Source organism: Oncorhynchus masou, chromosome 20 (assembly GCF_036934945.1).
Source record: "Oncorhynchus masou masou isolate Uvic2021 chromosome 20, UVic_Omas_1.1, whole genome shotgun sequence".
NCBI lineage: Eukaryota > Metazoa > Chordata > Actinopteri > Salmoniformes > Salmonidae > Oncorhynchus > Oncorhynchus masou.
The window spans coordinates 15,171,004-15,187,207 of record NC_088231.1 but is presented as its reverse complement, the minus strand read 5'-3'; the positions used below and the strand labels follow the sequence as shown (position 1 = coordinate 15,187,207).

Here is a 16,204-nt window from a genome sequence, read left to right as displayed (position 1 = left end):
ACTTTTACTTTCTTCTCCGACACTTTGTTTTTGCATTATTTAAACCAAATTGAACATGTTTCATTATTTATTTGAGGATAAATTGATTGTATTGATGTATTATATTAACCTCTTACATCTATGGGGGCGCTATTTCATTTTTGGATGAAAAACGTTCCAGTTTTAAACAAGATATTTTGTCACAAAAAGATGCTCGACTATGCATATAATTGCTACCATTCGAAAGAAAACACTCTGACGTGTCCAGAAATACAAAGATATTTTCTGTGCGTGCCCTAGAACGTGAGCTTCAGGCAAAACCAAGATGAGATGGCATCCAGGAAATGACAAGGATTTTTGAGGCTCTGTTTTCCATTGTCTCCTTATATGGCTGTGAATGCGAGAGGAATGAGTCTGCCCTTTCTGTCGTTTCCCCAAGGTGTCTGCAGCATTGTGACATATTTGTGGGCAGATCATTGGAAGATTGACCATAAGAGACCACATTTACCAGGTGTCCGCCCGGTGTCCTGCGCCGAAATTGGTGCGCAAAAGTCACCTGCCAGTATTTTTCCATGCGATACAGAGAGGAAAGCAAGCTTCCACGAACTGCATGTCAATGAAGAGATATGTGAAAAAACACCTTGAGGATTGATTCCAAACAACGTTTGCCATGTTTCGGTCGATATTATGTAGTTAATCCGGAAAAAGTTTTACGTTGTAGGTGACTGAATTTTCGGTTCTTTTCGGTAGCCAGATGCAATGTAGAAAATGGAACGATTTCTCCTACACACAGACGCTTTCAGGAAACACTGCACATTTGGTATGTAACTGAGAGTCTCCTCATTGAAAACATCAGAAGCTCTTCAAAGGTAAATTATTTTATTTATTTGGTTATCTGGTTTTTGTGAAAATGTTGCGTGCTACATGCTACTCAAAATGCTATGCTAGCTTTGCATACTCTTACACAAATTAGTCAATTTCTATGGTTCAAAAGCATATTTTGAAAATCTGAGATGACAGTGTTGTTAAGAAAAGGCTAAGCTTGAGAGCAGACGCATTATTTTCATTTTATTTGCGATTTTCAGAAATCGTTAACGTTGCGTTATGCTAATGAGCCTGAGGCTTTAGTCACAAACCCGGATCCGGGTTGGGGAGTTTCAAGAAGTTAAGTTAAAATAAGTGTTCATTCTGTCACGTTCTGCCCTTTATTTCCTTTGTTTTGTCTTTATTTAGTATGGTCAGGGCGTGAGTTGGGGTGGGCAGTCTATGTTTGTTTTTCTATGATTTGGGTATTTCTATGTTTCGGCCTAGTATGGTTCTCAATCAGAGGCAGGTTTTCATTGGTTGTCTCTGATTGAGAATCATACTTAGGTAGCCTGGGTTTCACTGTGTGTTTGTGGGTGATTGTTCCTGTCTCTGTGTTTGCACCAGATAGGACTGTTTTGGGTTTTCACGTTTCTTGTTTTTGTTAGTTTGTTCATGTGAAGTGATTTATTAAAACATGAATCAAAATAACCACGCTGCGCTTTGGTCCGCCTCTCCGTCAATGGAAGAAATCCCTTACACATTCAGTATTGTTGTAATTGTCATTATTACAAATAAATCTAAAACAATCGTCCGTTTAATCGGTATCAGCTTTTTTTGTCCTCTACTAATCGGTATCGGTATTGGCGTTGAAAAATCATAATCGGTCGACCTCTAATCGTGACGCATGTGTCAAGTTCATACACAGCAGATGTGCGCCCTCTCTATCTCTCTCTCTCTTTCGCTCGCTGGCTCTCTCTCTCTCTCCCTCCCTCACTCAGGTTCTCTCTCTCTCTCTGCCACTCTCTCTCGCTCCCAGGCTCTCTCTCCCTCTATCGCTCCCTCTGCCTCTCTCTCTCGCTCCCTAGCTCTCTCTCTCTTTCTCTGTCTCTCTCTCTGCCTTGCTCTCTCCCTCAGGCCAGTTTTGAAGTGGGAGGTCTGATTAAGACTTACGATGTTAGATGACATCGGTGGTTAAAACCTGGCCCTCTCTCCTTGCTCATCATCTCTTGGCCGGCCCCAGGCGGAAGATGAGAAGGGGAGAGTCAGCTCAACAAGACTCCCTTTAGATGAGCGGCTGCCAACAGAAGCCTTATATCTCTCTTCGGCCATCCCGGCCATCCATCCTAGAGTTCAGTGCAATTACAATTACAGTGCTCTTTAGCATAGCAAGGGGTCCTTACTAGAAACGACTAGAGGAGAACCCCATCAACCCCAGGAATGCAGACAGCACTTAGCTAGACATCATAGACAGACAGCATCAGCATAGTTTCTGGTCTGGTCCGGTCCAGCTCGAGACAGCAGGACGGTCAGTTGGTCACGTCCAGCAGCAGCGCTCTCAGCTCGCGTCCCAAATGGCACCCTATTCCTTACATGGTGTACTACTTCTCACCATTGCCCATAGGACTAGTGCACTACGTAGGGAATAGGGTGCCATTTGGGATGGAGACGGGGAGCTCAGAAGCTCTCTCTCCACAGGAGCAGACAAAAAAAGGGGGAAAGTTTGTCTATGACATACTGCTAGCTAGCAGTGAGGGAGGGCTGGCCTGCAGGATAAGCATTTCCATTGTGTGGCCAAAGCCTGGCCCAATGCACCCTGAACAAACGGCAGGCTTTGGTGATGACTGGAGAGATGGGTGACGGGTAAGGTCATCCAGGCTTGGCATTGGCATGTCTCCCATGACCCTGGTTCATAGTACATATCGCCTGGGGCGAGACCGGTGGTGGTGGCCAGTCAAAGTGACACACTGGGTTCAGAGTGTGGAGATGCCACGATACACACTATGGCCTCTCTTTCCTCAACTCACTGAAAGTGTCCTTTTTGGATGGTTAACTCAATATTTAAAAAGGATACCTTAAATGCACTCTTCCTAACGTATACAAGTAAAAGAGATTTTGAAAGTGAAACGTTACAAACCTGTTGATGTCTTCGACTTTCTCATCTCCCAAGTAGTTGGAGTCCTGTCCCCGTGTTTGCTTTCTGTGGAAATCTGGGAAGCACAGGCCTCCGTCCCGCCGTCCGTAGTATTGACAGAACTCATCCACATCGGCTTGGAACAGCTCTGAAAAACACCATGGACACAGACAACGGCCCGCAGGCAGAGAAAGACGATTCAATTCAAGTGACATCACGCCTCGTTCAAACCATGATGCAACATCATCCAACTTACCAGCGAGCTGAAGCTAAATCCCCTCCTAGTTAGTCGCCCTTAATTCATGTTTACGCAGCTTTAGTTCCTTAAGTTTTCATACAGTTGTTTTTGAGAGTTGTGCCGAATGAGCCAAACCAAATCCTGGTTAGGCCTGGGCTGAACAAGTGAAGAAACGCTTGGCCAGACAGGCCAACTGGGTTAGATCTGAACAGAATGTGAGGAATATGCTGTTCAGACTGCTCCTCAGGTCTTCAACTCTGTAGCAGTGCACCACTGAGGCCCCATCCATCTTTACCTTTATCCTTTGACCCCTGGTGCTATGGCTGTTTGACCCCTGTTGCTATGCCAACTCTACCTCACGTGGGTGACTGCTGTGGATACCTAATAGCTTTCCAGATATTTGGAATATTAAGTAAAACATAGGCTGAAATTCTCATACAATTAAAGCACTGTTAGGGGCCAGTGCCAAATGGCACCCTATTCCCTATGTAGTGCACTACTTTTGGCCAGTACCTATTTGGGCCACAACCTAGATGCTTTCGCCCTCCTCAGCCCAGCAGCAGGCATATAGGCACAGCATGTGAAATGTGAGAAACTCTAATTCAAAACTGACCATGTTTAATTAACAGCCCAGTCTTCCAAACACTAACGTTGCACATTTTTAGGAGGGATAGAAGTATTCTGTCTGCCTCAAAACCCAAATTAAGAAATTATGTTCCCAAATGTTGATTGATTGTGTTCCACTGCTTGCATGTGCTTTGGGGAAGTTCAAAACCAAAATGTCACCATCACACGGTTATTTCCCAAGACCACCTTGATTTCTCTTGGAGCTGCTAGTTGTACTAGAGCTAAAGTTGGTTCAACACTAGGGTCTGGGGCACAAAGTAATCTGAGAATATATCCTCATTAGACACAGCAGCCCCAACACCGCCTGATTGGCCACCTTCAGAGACCCACAGTCACAACATTATTCCAAGATTCTAGGACCCCCCCCCTTTCTTATTGTGCTAGCAGGGCAAAACCATGAACAGGGTGAAAAGAACGCAAGCAAGCAGCGTATCTTAAAACCTGCCCGTGACCTAAAAACAACCGTGCCAATATTGTTTCCCTTAACACAACCCTCAGAGGGGCGGAGGAGGAGAGCAAACACAGCAGTGATAAAAACACAAACAGGACTGTCTCTCCCCTCTTTCATCTCGCTCTCCGGCCCCCACACATCCCTCCCTCCCTACATCCTGGCCCCCCCACACCGACCACAAGGCTGACCACACTACCACTGGAGGTGATACGATATCCCACTAAACATCTAAATACAACACGGAGATCAAACACACACTCAGAACACACACACACACACAAACACTCCCAGGCCTATGCCACCCACCTACTTTGTGCCTGCAGTTATCTTAACCATGCTGGTCCCAGGACCTCAGATGCAGAGGGGAGAGACAGAGTGGGGGATGGAGGGAGGAGGGGGCGGAAGGGGTGGGAGACCTCTGGGTTAAAGTGAGACTCAGGCCGTAAATGTCTTTATGGAGAAATGAGGGATAAGTACACAGCCTAATGGGGAGCTGGAGAAGGAGTTTCACGGGAGCAGGAGGACATTTAAAGACACAGTAAAGGCTACCGTCCAGGTTTAATACTGTTGGTCAGCACTTTGCATGTGTTGATGCAGAGTACAGTTCTGGAAGGGTTCTGAATTTCATCCTTAGTGATATATACTGTACATGAGCCCAAAAAAACTAATGTTTGTCAATGCTTTATATTTGAGATTTAATTAAACATGTTCTTAAGAAGCAAAAGTGATTACTACAAATGCAAATTACAGCTGAACTGAAAAACAACAAATTGTTTAAAAAAAATGTTTTTTAAGTAGCTTAACCCCCCCCCCCCTGAAAGGGACTCTTAAATCCATAGGAGGAAAACCTATCCAGAATGATATGTACTTAGAGGGCCATCTAATTTTAGACAATTTATGGTTAACTACTTCCATAAACATGTGGCACCGAGCACTGCATTCTCTCTCCCTCCACAATATGTACCAGTTTTATTGTACTGGCCTGGGGGGGGGAAAGAGAGAGAGAGAGCGAGAGAGAGTGAGAGAGAGAGAGAGAGAGAGAGAGAGAGAGAGAGAGAGAGAGAGAGAGAGAGAGAGAGAGAGAGAGAGAGAAACCTCTGTCCACATCCCAGGCAGTGAGCTAGCGCTACAGTTCTACTTCCATCTGGTTGTCTTCCAACACAACCTGGGTGGCCACCCAAAGTACTTGACATCTTGATGCACTTCAGCAGCTTTACATATACACAACCTTTGTAGAAAAATAAATGTGTCATTCGTCACCACATATGCTGATCTGTGTAGAGGGGGAGAAAGGGAGGGAAGGATTGATGGGGGGGGGGGGTGACTGACTCCTTCTCTGGCTCAAGCTCCTGGTATGAAGCTCTGGGTTTAACTCTAAGCTTTCACTGCTGTCTGTCAGCTCACTGGCTGCTGTCTCTCTCTCTCTCCATCTCTCTCTCTCCCTCTCTCTCACCATCTCTCTCTGTCCGTCTCTCTCTATCCCTCTCTATCTCTGCCGAATACAACAGGAGTTGACCTTACAGTGAAATGCTTACTTACAAGCCATTAACCAACAATGCAGTTTTAAGAAAAATAAGAGTTAAGAAAAAGATGTACTCAATTAACTAAAGTAAAAAATAAAATAGCAACAATAAAATAACAATAGCGAGGCTATATACAGGTGGTACCGGTTCCGAGTCAGTGTGCAGGTTAGTCGAGGTAATTAAGGTAATATGTACATGGGGGGGGGGGTTGATGTTGATAGTGCTGGTGGTGGTGTAGAGCCACCACATGAGTGGTTGAAACTGTTCTCCGTTCAGCAAACGCGAGCAGATTTAATCTGCCGTGGCGACACAGATAGGAAGAAGAATTGGCTGGGGGCAAGCAGCGGCCGTTTGATCACAAGGAATGTGCACTTCACTGGGAGGCACGGCAGGCAGGTAACAGCCCTTCAAAGGCCCTACTTCTGAGGACGGGGAGCTTTCAGGGAGGGCGGCCTATCAAGCAGGTCTCCTATCATCTCACAATACCATCCTATCCAGGAGGAAACTGCATGTCTAGTCATCTCCATGTCATCTCCTCGCATGTCATGTCCATGTCATCTCCTCCATGTCATTCCACACCGGGATGAGACTCCCTCCAGGGCTGGCGTTGCCTTGCCTACACGTACGGGGGAGCAGTTTGAGGGACGAGGCGAGGCCCAGGTCCAGCGAGGCAGCTCTGATTGTGTTTACGTTCCATCGAATTTATCACCAAGGAAAACAAACTGATGGTGTGAGTGGCGTTTTTGAAACAGGCCGTAGTTTGTGTGTGTCTGAGGCTGTGTGTGAGGAGCTCCCTTGGTGGCGCGAGGTGTCAGAGCCGGTCATGTCTAGACCGTAGCCAGGGTGCTTACAGCTTACACATCCCCAAACAGCACACAGCACCGTCAGGGGGCTGACGTCAGCCAGGGCAGCTCAGGAGGGCTTGCCAAAGAAGGACGGGGCCAGGGAAGGAAAGGGTCATAAAATCAATCATTTTCAGCTCTCTGGCAGATTGTAGGAGCTTTGTTTAGGGGGTGTGGGTACGTGTGTGTGTGTGTGTGTGTATGTGAGTGTGTGCACACAATTGATGTCTAAATTCCATAGATTGAGGAAGAGTTTGAGTAAATGTGAGTAAAGAAAAGTAATGTTCCTTAAAACACATCGACAACCAGTCAAGTGGGACTAAAAATACGAGAGAGAGAGAGAGAGAGAGAGAGAGAGAGAGAGAGAGAGAGAGAGAGAGAGCTCCTGATTGCCAGGTCTAAAGTGTGTAGTCAGACTAATTAACAAAGTGCTAGGCTGATGGCTGCAGCAGGCTACGTCTGCCAGCCAGGGTGGGTAGACTGAGACGAGGCTCTCCCAGTGTATGGGGGCGTGAGGCAGGCAGGCTCTACCACCAAGTGGAGGTGAGGTCAGATGAGGTAAGCCTACATAAATAACTATTTCTTCTTGAGTCCTTACGCTCCACTGCGTCTTGCATAAGTAAAACCAAGCTACCTATATGTTCAACACTGTTTGCTGACTTTGAATTGGGAACCTTGAGGAGACCTGCTCAGAAATGTAATATTGCCTTATTCAGACAATAGACTGTATGTAGTGTGTCAGGGAGTCGGTAAGAGAGAGAGAGAATGAGTGAGATTGAGGGAGGGAGCGAGTGAGTGAGAATGAGAGTAAGTGTGAGAGAGAGCGAGCGAGAGAGATTTGTGTTCATATGTGTGCCTCACTCCACCTATACAGTGCAAGCACTGACTGAGGTAGTGATGGCACTATCATCATCCTTATTGGTTACCTGGTATATCTTAGTGGTAGGTGTAGTAGAATGGTTACCTGTATATCTTAGTGGTAGGTGTAGTAGAATGGTTACCTGTATATCTTAGTGGTAGGTGTAGTAGAATGGTTACCTGTATATCTTAGTGGTAAGTGTAGTAGAATGGTTACCTGCTATATCTTAGTGGTAGGTGTAGTAGAATGTTTACCTGGTATATCTTAGTGGTAGGTGTAGTAGAATGGTTACCTGGTATATCTTAGTGGTAGGTGTAGTAGAATGTTTACCTGGTATATCTTAGTGGTAGGTGTAGTAGAATGGTTACCTGATATATCTTAGTGGTAGGTGTAGTAGAATGGTTACCTGGTATATCTTAGTGGTAGGTGTAGTAGAATGGTTACCTGTATATCTTAGTGGTAGGTGTAGTAGAATGGTTACCTGTATATCTTAGTGGTAGGTGTAGTAGAATGTTTACCTGGTATATCTTAGTGGTAGGTGTAGTAGAATGGTTACCTGGTATATCTTAGTGGTAGGTGTAGTAGAATGTTTACCTGGTATATCTTAGTGGTAGGTGTAGTAGAATGGTTACCTGGTATATCTTAGTGGTAGGTGTAGTAGAATGGCTACCTGGTATATCTTAGTGGTAGGTGTATTAGAATGGTTACCTGGTATATCTTAGTGGTAGGTGTAGTAGAATGGTTACCTGGTATATCTTAGTGGTAGGTGTAATAGAATGGTTACTTGGTATATCTTAGTGGTAGGTGTAGTAGAATGGCTACCTGGTATATCTTAGTGGTAGGTGTATTAGAATGGTTACCTGGTATATCTTAGTGGTAGGTGTAGTAGAATGGTTACCTGGTATATCTTAGTGGTAGGTGTAATAGAATGGTTACCTGTATATCTTAGTGGTAGGTGTAGTAGAATGGTTACCTGTATATCTTAGTGGTAGGTGTAGTAGAATGGTTACCTGGTATGTGTCCGCGGCAGGTATAGTAGAACTCACGGCAGTAGTCCTGGCAGAGGCGTGGCAGGTGGGGCTCCCTGAGGGGGACCTTGTCCGACTCGGGGGAGTGGAACAGCACTTGGGCGTTGGGCGAACAGTGTGCACACTTGATCTCCTCCAGGAGACGGCTGCACTCCGTGTTATTGGTGGAGAAGATCTAGGGGGAGTGACCACACGCAACAAGGAACAATGACTGATTAAAATACGGACTTAGTGAGCATTAATGTTTTACACCTCAACATGGCTTGTAATTTTCTGGCATGTCAGCGATATAGTATAATTAAGCAATAAGGCCCGGGAGGTGTTGTATATGGCCAATATACCACGGCTAAGGGCTGTTCTTATGCACGAACGAAGAGTGACTGGATACAGCCCTTAGCCGTGGTATATTGGCCATATACCACAACCCCCTGAGGTGTCTTATTGCTATTATAAACTGGTTACCAACTTAATCAGATGAGTAAAAATAAATATTTTGTCATAGGCGTGGTATACAGTCTGATATACCATGGCTTTCAGCCAATCAGCATTCAGGGCTCGAACCACCCAGTTAATAATAAACATTATTGTAAGACATTAGCATGGAGATGATATAACCTAACTTTAATTAACCACCGCTGCAGCTTTATTGATGGTACACGGAAAAATATTCTCCAGAGAAACTAAGCCCACATCAAAATTAGACCTGATTACCTTTTAATGTCACTTTTTAAAACCAGAATACGCAGCACATTCTGAGAAAAAAGATTCTCTCCCTCACAACTTGTTTACCTAAGTGCACAAACAGTTAAGTTCAAATTACATTTCATATGTCAGGGCGGCTGGGGCCAAAATGGATGGAGCCGAATTAGAGGGTTTGAAGCGTTACTTAGGTCGCTAAACAAAAGTAAACAAGAGATTTAGACCCTAGAAATTAGCAGGGATTATTTACGTAGCAAATTAGGTGTAATAAAACACAACATAATCTGTCCTGCATCCAGACATGTGTGCTGCTTAGGCAGCAGGCAGGCTGGTAGTGCTTTGCACTGTGTGAGGTCCGTCCGTGTGTAAACACCAATTTAGAGATAGACAGGCACATCATTCAACAAATTAGCAGTCTGTCCTAGTCAATTAGGCCTACAGACCTGGGTCCAACATATGGACACCTCCTTCTCTCTCTCTCTCTCTCTCTCTAACTCTGTCTCTCTCAGTTCAACAATAACCTGACTAGGTCTGGAAGTGAAAGCTGTTTCTTAAGGATATGGCCACCCTGCGGTCGTGTTCGAGACCGTTTTGTGACCACAGGTTGAACACAGGTCCTTTGGTTGTTTTATAGCCCCTCAGGACCACGACTAGAGATGGCCAAAGAATGTTTGTTCTACTCCTCTTACCGGGACAGTGTAAAACACGAGTGATTAGGACTTGCCAGAAGCACACACAGAGGTTGATAAACCCGGCTATAAACAAGCAATAAATATACTAATAAACATACTAATAAATATACTCATACTAATAGTATACTAATAAAGAGTGCAGAGCAGCTAAAAGCCGTTAGCCTTTAGAAGTGTTGACAGGTCAGCATTAGGCAGGGTAGGCTTAGCTTGGGCTAAAACCTGGTTGTCCATGTCTGTGTGTTTTAACTTACTCTCGCTCTGTAACTGTAGTGGTCAGGTGTGGCTCAGTTGGTAAGAGATTGACGCCAACAACGGCAGGGACGTGGGTTTAATCCCTGCAGGATACAGATACTAAAACGTATCCACTCACTGTATTCTAAGTCATTTTGGATAACAGTGTCTGCTAAGTGGTAACAGTATATGTTAATATACTAATACTAGCACTAACCCCTCCAAATATATGCGAGTACTACCGCCGTGGGCATGCCTAACCGCCCGCCCTCCTGCTCTAAATTGCCCATTGATTCGGCGTGCCATGGGCTGGCACACAGTCCATGGAGAGGAGCATTTGTGGGCTCTCTGCCATACCCTGTGCCCATATGTTGCTGGGATGGGCTCCAATGTTGCCATCACCACAAACCAGAACAAGAGGACCTTTGTTTGTTGTGTTTAGCAGCAAAATTTCTCCACCGACTCGCCACTCAAAAGCAGAGTCTCGATCCCGGTCTGTACAAGCGCTATTATAGCATTACTCGGGGAACAGAAATGCAAGGGATCCAAGTCTCCGAAGGTAAACAAACCGACCCACACACGCGCACAACATCCATCTGTGTGACATACCTTGGCATGTGGGGGGAAATGTGTCGTAACACATCAATAACACAAGATTGCCAGTTCACATGGACAGCCCAAATGCAAAATGCATTTCCATAAGCTCCTTTATGGTGGTCGTTGTCCTCCTCACAGAGACGTGATCACAAAGCCAGACGTGTAAGTAGCTCACTGTAGAGGAGCAGCTGTTACAGGAGGACTCATTTCTTTGATAGGATCGGCACAATGGCTTTTGTCAGTGAAATTGCCGGAACAAACATATCAATGCACAAAGGTCACACTTGAAAACATTTGCTTGTCATTCAATCTTAGACAATGTGGGCTGCACAAGCCTCATAAGGTCTCACCATCAGGAATCACAGGGAGAGAGAGGGAGAGAGAGAGAGAGAGAGAGAGAGAGAGGGAGAGGGAGAGGGAGAGAGAGGGAGAGAGAGGGAGAGAGAGAGGGAGAGAGAGGGAGAGAGAGGGAGAGAGAGAGGGAGAGAGGGAGAGAGAGAGAGGGAGAGAGAGAGGGAGAGAGAGGGAGAGAGAGGGAGAGAGAGAGAGAGGGAGAGAGAGAGAGACCCCCACACATAGGCCCTAAAGAGAAAATATGCTGTGCTGTAGGCAACACTAAGACTGGTGTTGAAAATCTTAAACAAAACACTTGCTCTTTGGGAATAGGTGTAAGTTAGTGAGGGGTGGGTGTGAGAGGGGGGAGTGAATGACAAATAATACCCTCTCAGCAGCCTTAACACTTGGACAGAGTCTAGGGACTGAACAGGGAGACTGATGTTCTCCAGCTTCACCCATTAGAGAAACTAACAAACACAATGGTGTTGTTGTTATTCTTTTGCCATAAGCAAAAAGAGCTCTGTGTGTGGGCAGTGTAGTAGGGAGGGGGAAAAGTCGAGGTTATTTTTGTTCCGTTCAGGGTTTTTCCTGCATGACTTGAGCAAATTAAATGACGCAATATGGCTTTTTGTCACAACACAAAGTGAGATACCACCCAGCCGCATAAGTCGATTAGTTGGGAGCGGTTTACATAAGAATACGACGAATTCTACCGTGAACTCCACGTAGCCTATGAAGACTGTGTTAAAGATTTATCCATGCAGTTAAACATGACGATAATTAATAATGTGGCTATAACGGGCATCAGCGTACAGTAAACGCGAACATTCTGTGCAGGAACTCATTGGAAAGAAGAAAAACATAATAACATGCAACATTTTTGCAAAATACATTCTAAGTGCGCTGACAAACATGCCATACGTGCGTATAACTGCCGTGTGGGATGCAAAGAATAACAAAGTAGAATTGAACGATAGTCAACGGTGCTGACTCCCTTGGACTGCGCTCGTGTGGTGTTATTTTGTAGCGCGGGGATGAACGTAAAAGATTATAACATAACCATGGTAACACTGTAACGCTTTGGACACGCTCGAGACCAACAATCAGGAGGCTTATATCATTTCCCATTTTTAAACAACATAGTTGGCTGATAAATCTTTTACAGTTTTATGGATTTTCTACATATTTAATGTGACTGGTAAAGAAACGTCAAAAACAGCCTAGAGTAGCAGGACAACGCCAGAATGTGTAAGTAGGCTACGGTTGAATTTTCCCCTCACAGTCCCACCTCCCTCATATATCGTTAATTCTACTACTGTCAACAACAAGTCGAAAAGACACACAACGCGGTACATACATTCCCCGGGGCGTTTGGCTTTAGCCTACAGACAGCTCTCACAATGAAAGAATGCAACGAGCCCAACATACCCTTGCATCACGCCGGTGGACTATCTGATAAGCAGCACGCCTGGTTGGGCAGCATGACACACGAGGGTACAACCTGTGACAAACTTCCCCGCTGCTTGCATCGCTGTCCACTGACAGTTTTCTTTCCCTCTTCTTCAGACGCTTGGGCATGCTCCCGTCGTAACATCTCCTTCTCCTCGGGCTTATTTCCCCCTTCTCGCCAAATTTGGAATCCCCACATTCCCAAACGTTGACTGCAATAGCCAACACGAGTACAAATTTCAAATGCCTCATATTGAAAAAACGTAGGAACCAAAATATATGAGAGAAATCACTGTCGAAAGCAACGGTGCAACCTACAAAATACTATATTCTCTATATTTATATATGCTGTATCACAGGTAAACGATTATAATAATTTAGTTTAGTTTAATAAATGTATACGCATAAAGTAATCAGAATTAAATATTTGCTAGAGAAAAAAATGTTATTTAAAATAAATTAATGGTAGTGCTGGTTATGCTGGCATACCCCAGAAATACACATTTTTCTCTCGTAAAGAAAACAAAGCAAATGATAAGAAAGCTCTGAGAATTGCAGTAAGCTTCATTTGTGTCCTTCCTTCTGATTTAAAATCCGTTTCAGCACAGTGCATTGGGTCAAAAAAGTAAGCACAAAATTGTCTCTCACTAGATCCTCAGAGCGCTCACATGTTTCCCCTTGCTCTTTCCTCCTTCTTTTTAACCAGCGCGCGAGAAGAGGAGCGAGCACAGTGACGTAAGACAGCACGAGTGCGCGCACTTGGCTGTACGCTACTGTGGAACGGAACGATGAATACCTGGCTGTCAGCACTGGACGGGCTGTCGTTAGTGATAGCCTACAGAAGAATTGAAGAGGTGAGATTGAGAAGTCAAGTGCACTTGAGAATACATTCTAGAAGTGATTCTTTCTAGGATTGTAAAGTCTATTACATATGTCGTTTCATGTGTATTCTGCATCCCCTATCTATAGCACTTACTTGATTATACATTTTGGGAATGTGATCTACATAATGGCAAGCATTAGCCAACACTAGGTTACATATCTTAATGTAAAAGTAAACACACCAATCCCCCCACCAATTCTCTGAAGCATTAGCATACACTATTTGTATTTGTATTTTTTATGGATCCCTCTTCCTGGGTCCAGCAAAATTAAGGCAGATTATACAATAAATAAAACAATTACAATACATTGACAGATTTCACAACACACCATCTGCCCTCAGGCCCCTACTCCACCACTACCACATATCTACAGTACAAAATCCATGTGTACATGTGTGTATAGTGCGTATGTTATCGCGTGTGTGTGTGTGTGTGTGTGTGTGTGTGTGTGTGTGTGTGTGTGTGTGTGTGTGTGTGTGTGTGTGTGTGTGTGTGTGTGTGTGTGTGTGTGTGTGTGTGTGTGTGTGTGTGTGTGTGTGTGTGTGTGTGTATGCATATGTCTGTGCCTATGTTTGTGTTGCTTCACAGTCCCCGATGTTCCATAAGGTGTATTAATATCTGTTTTTTTAAGTCTAATTTTACTGCTTGCATTAATTACTGTGGAATAGAGTTCCATGTAGTCATGGCTCTATGTAGCACTGTGCGTCTCCCATAGTCTGTTCTGGACTCTGGGACTGTGAAGAGACCACTTGTGGCATGTCTTGTGGGATATGCATGGGTGTCCGAGCTGTGCACCAGTAGTTCAAACAGTAGCACCAGCAGTCCTCCACTTTGAGCCAGAAGAGATTGACATGCATGTTATTAAAATTATCTCTCAGTTTACATCCAAGGGTCAGCCGTGCTACCCTGTTCTGAGCCCATTGCAATTTTCCTAAGTCCCTTTTTGTGGCACCTGACCACACGACTGAACAGTAGTCCAGGTGCGACAAAACTAGAGCCTGTAGGACTTGCCTTGTTGATAATGCTGTTAAGAAGGGAGAGCAGCGCTTTATTATGGACATACTTCTCCCATCTTAGCTACTGTTGTATCAATATATTTTGACCATGAAAGTTTACAATCCAGGGTAACTCCAAGCAGTTTAGTCACCTCAAAGTGTTAAATTTTCACATTATTTATTACGAGATTTATCTGAGGTTTAGGGTTTAGTGAATAATTTGTTCCAAATACAATGCTTTTAGTTTTAGAAATATTTAGGACTGTCACGACTTCTCCCGAAGTCGAAGCCTCTCCTTGTTCAGGCAATGCGCGGCAGTCGACGTCACCGGTCTTATAGCCATCATTGATCCATTTTTCATTTTCCATTGGTTTTGTCTTGTCTTCCTACACACCTGGTTTCAATCCCATTCATTACCTGTTGTGTATTTAATCCTCTGTTTCCCCTCATGTCTTTGTCAGAGATTGTTTGTATTTCAGTGTTGTATATATGTTGTATTGGTGCGCGACGGGTCCTCGTACCCATTCATAGTGGAGGTGGATGCATCCGAAGCTGGGATAGGAGCAGTGCTCTCTCAGTGTTCGGGTAGCCACTGAAGCTTTGCCCCTGTGCCTTCTTTTCGAAGAAGCTTAGCCCAGCGGAGCGAAACTATGATGTGGGGGACCGGGAGCTGTTAGCTGTCGTAAAAGCCTTGAAGGCGTGGAGGCATTGGCTTGAGGGGGCTAAATACCCTTTTCTCATCTGGACTGACCATCGCAATCTGGAGTACATCCGGGAGGCGAGGAGACTGAATCCTCGTCAGGCAAGGTGGGCCATGTTTTTCACTCGTTTTGTGTTTACCTTCTCTTACAGACCAGGCTCCCAGAACTTTAAGGCAGACGCACTGTCCCGGCTGTATGACACAGAGGAGCGGTCCATGGATCCCACTCCCATACTCCCAGCTTCTTGCTGGTAGTGTGGGAGCTGGATGCGGACATTGAGCGGGCGTCACTTGCAGAGCCCTCTCCCCCTCAGTGTCCAGCTGGGCGTCTGTACGTTCCGTCTGCTGTCCGCGACCGATTGATATATTGGGCCCATACGTCACCCTCCTCTGGTCATCCTGGGATAGGTCGGACAATGCGCTGTCATGATGCGAGGTACTGGTGGCCCACTTTAGCTAAGAACGTAAGGATTTATGTTTCCTCCTGCTCAGTATGCGCCCAGTCCTGGTTGTTGTGGATCGTTTTTCTAAGTCCTGTCGTCTCCTCCCTTTGCCCGGTCTCCCTACGGCCTTACAAACTGCGGAAGCCCTGTTTACACACGTTTTCCGGCACTATGGGGTGCCTGAGGATATAGTGTCTGATCGGGGTTCACATCAATGGTCTGGAAGGCGTTCATGGAACGTCTTGGGGTCTCGGTCAGTCTTACCTCAGGTTTTCATCCCGAGAGTAATGGGCAGGTGGAGAGTTAACCAGGATGTGGGTAGGTTTCTGCGGTCGTATTGCCAGGACCGGCTGGAAGAGTGGGCGAAGTTCGTGCCCTGGGCAGAGATGGCCCAGAACTCGCGACGCCACTCCTCCACTAACCTTTCTCCCTTTCAATGTGTATTAGGGTATCAGCTGGTTCTAGCTCCTTGGCATCAGAGTCGGACCGAGGCTCCTGCGGTGGACAATTGGTTCCGGCACGCAGAGGAAACCTGGGAGGCAGCCCACGTCCACCTTCAGCGCGCCATACTGCGCCAGAAAGTTGCCGCAGACCGTCACCGCAGTGAGGCCCCGGTGTTCGCCCCAGGGGACAGGGTCTGGCTCTCGACCCAAAACCTGCCCCTCCACCTGCCCTGCCGGAAGCTGGGTCAGC

At 45.5% G+C, this 16,204-nt stretch overlaps 1 protein-coding gene across 2 annotated transcripts in view; it reads right to left on the bottom strand.

The window, feature by feature from the left end:
• LOC135507009 (hedgehog-interacting protein-like) overlaps positions 1-13,166 on the bottom strand; it is a 58,800-nt gene extending 45,634 nt beyond the window's left edge. Inside the window, exons 1-4 of one of the 2 annotated variants that reach the window (XM_064926476.1) lie at positions 12,979-13,166; positions 12,469-12,701; positions 8,468-8,660; positions 2,921-3,065 (exon numbers count right to left, since the gene is read on the bottom strand). In XM_064926476.1, coding sequence (XP_064782548.1) covers positions 2,921-3,065; positions 8,468-8,660; positions 12,469-12,701; positions 12,979-13,102 — 695 coding nt within the window. In that variant the 5' untranslated portion in view covers positions 13,103-13,166. Of the gene's footprint in view, positions 1-2,920; positions 3,066-8,467; positions 8,661-12,468 lie in introns of both variants that reach the window. The other variant, XM_064926477.1, reaches the window with a different exon arrangement.
• Between the last annotated feature and the right edge of the window lie 3,038 nt (positions 13,167-16,204).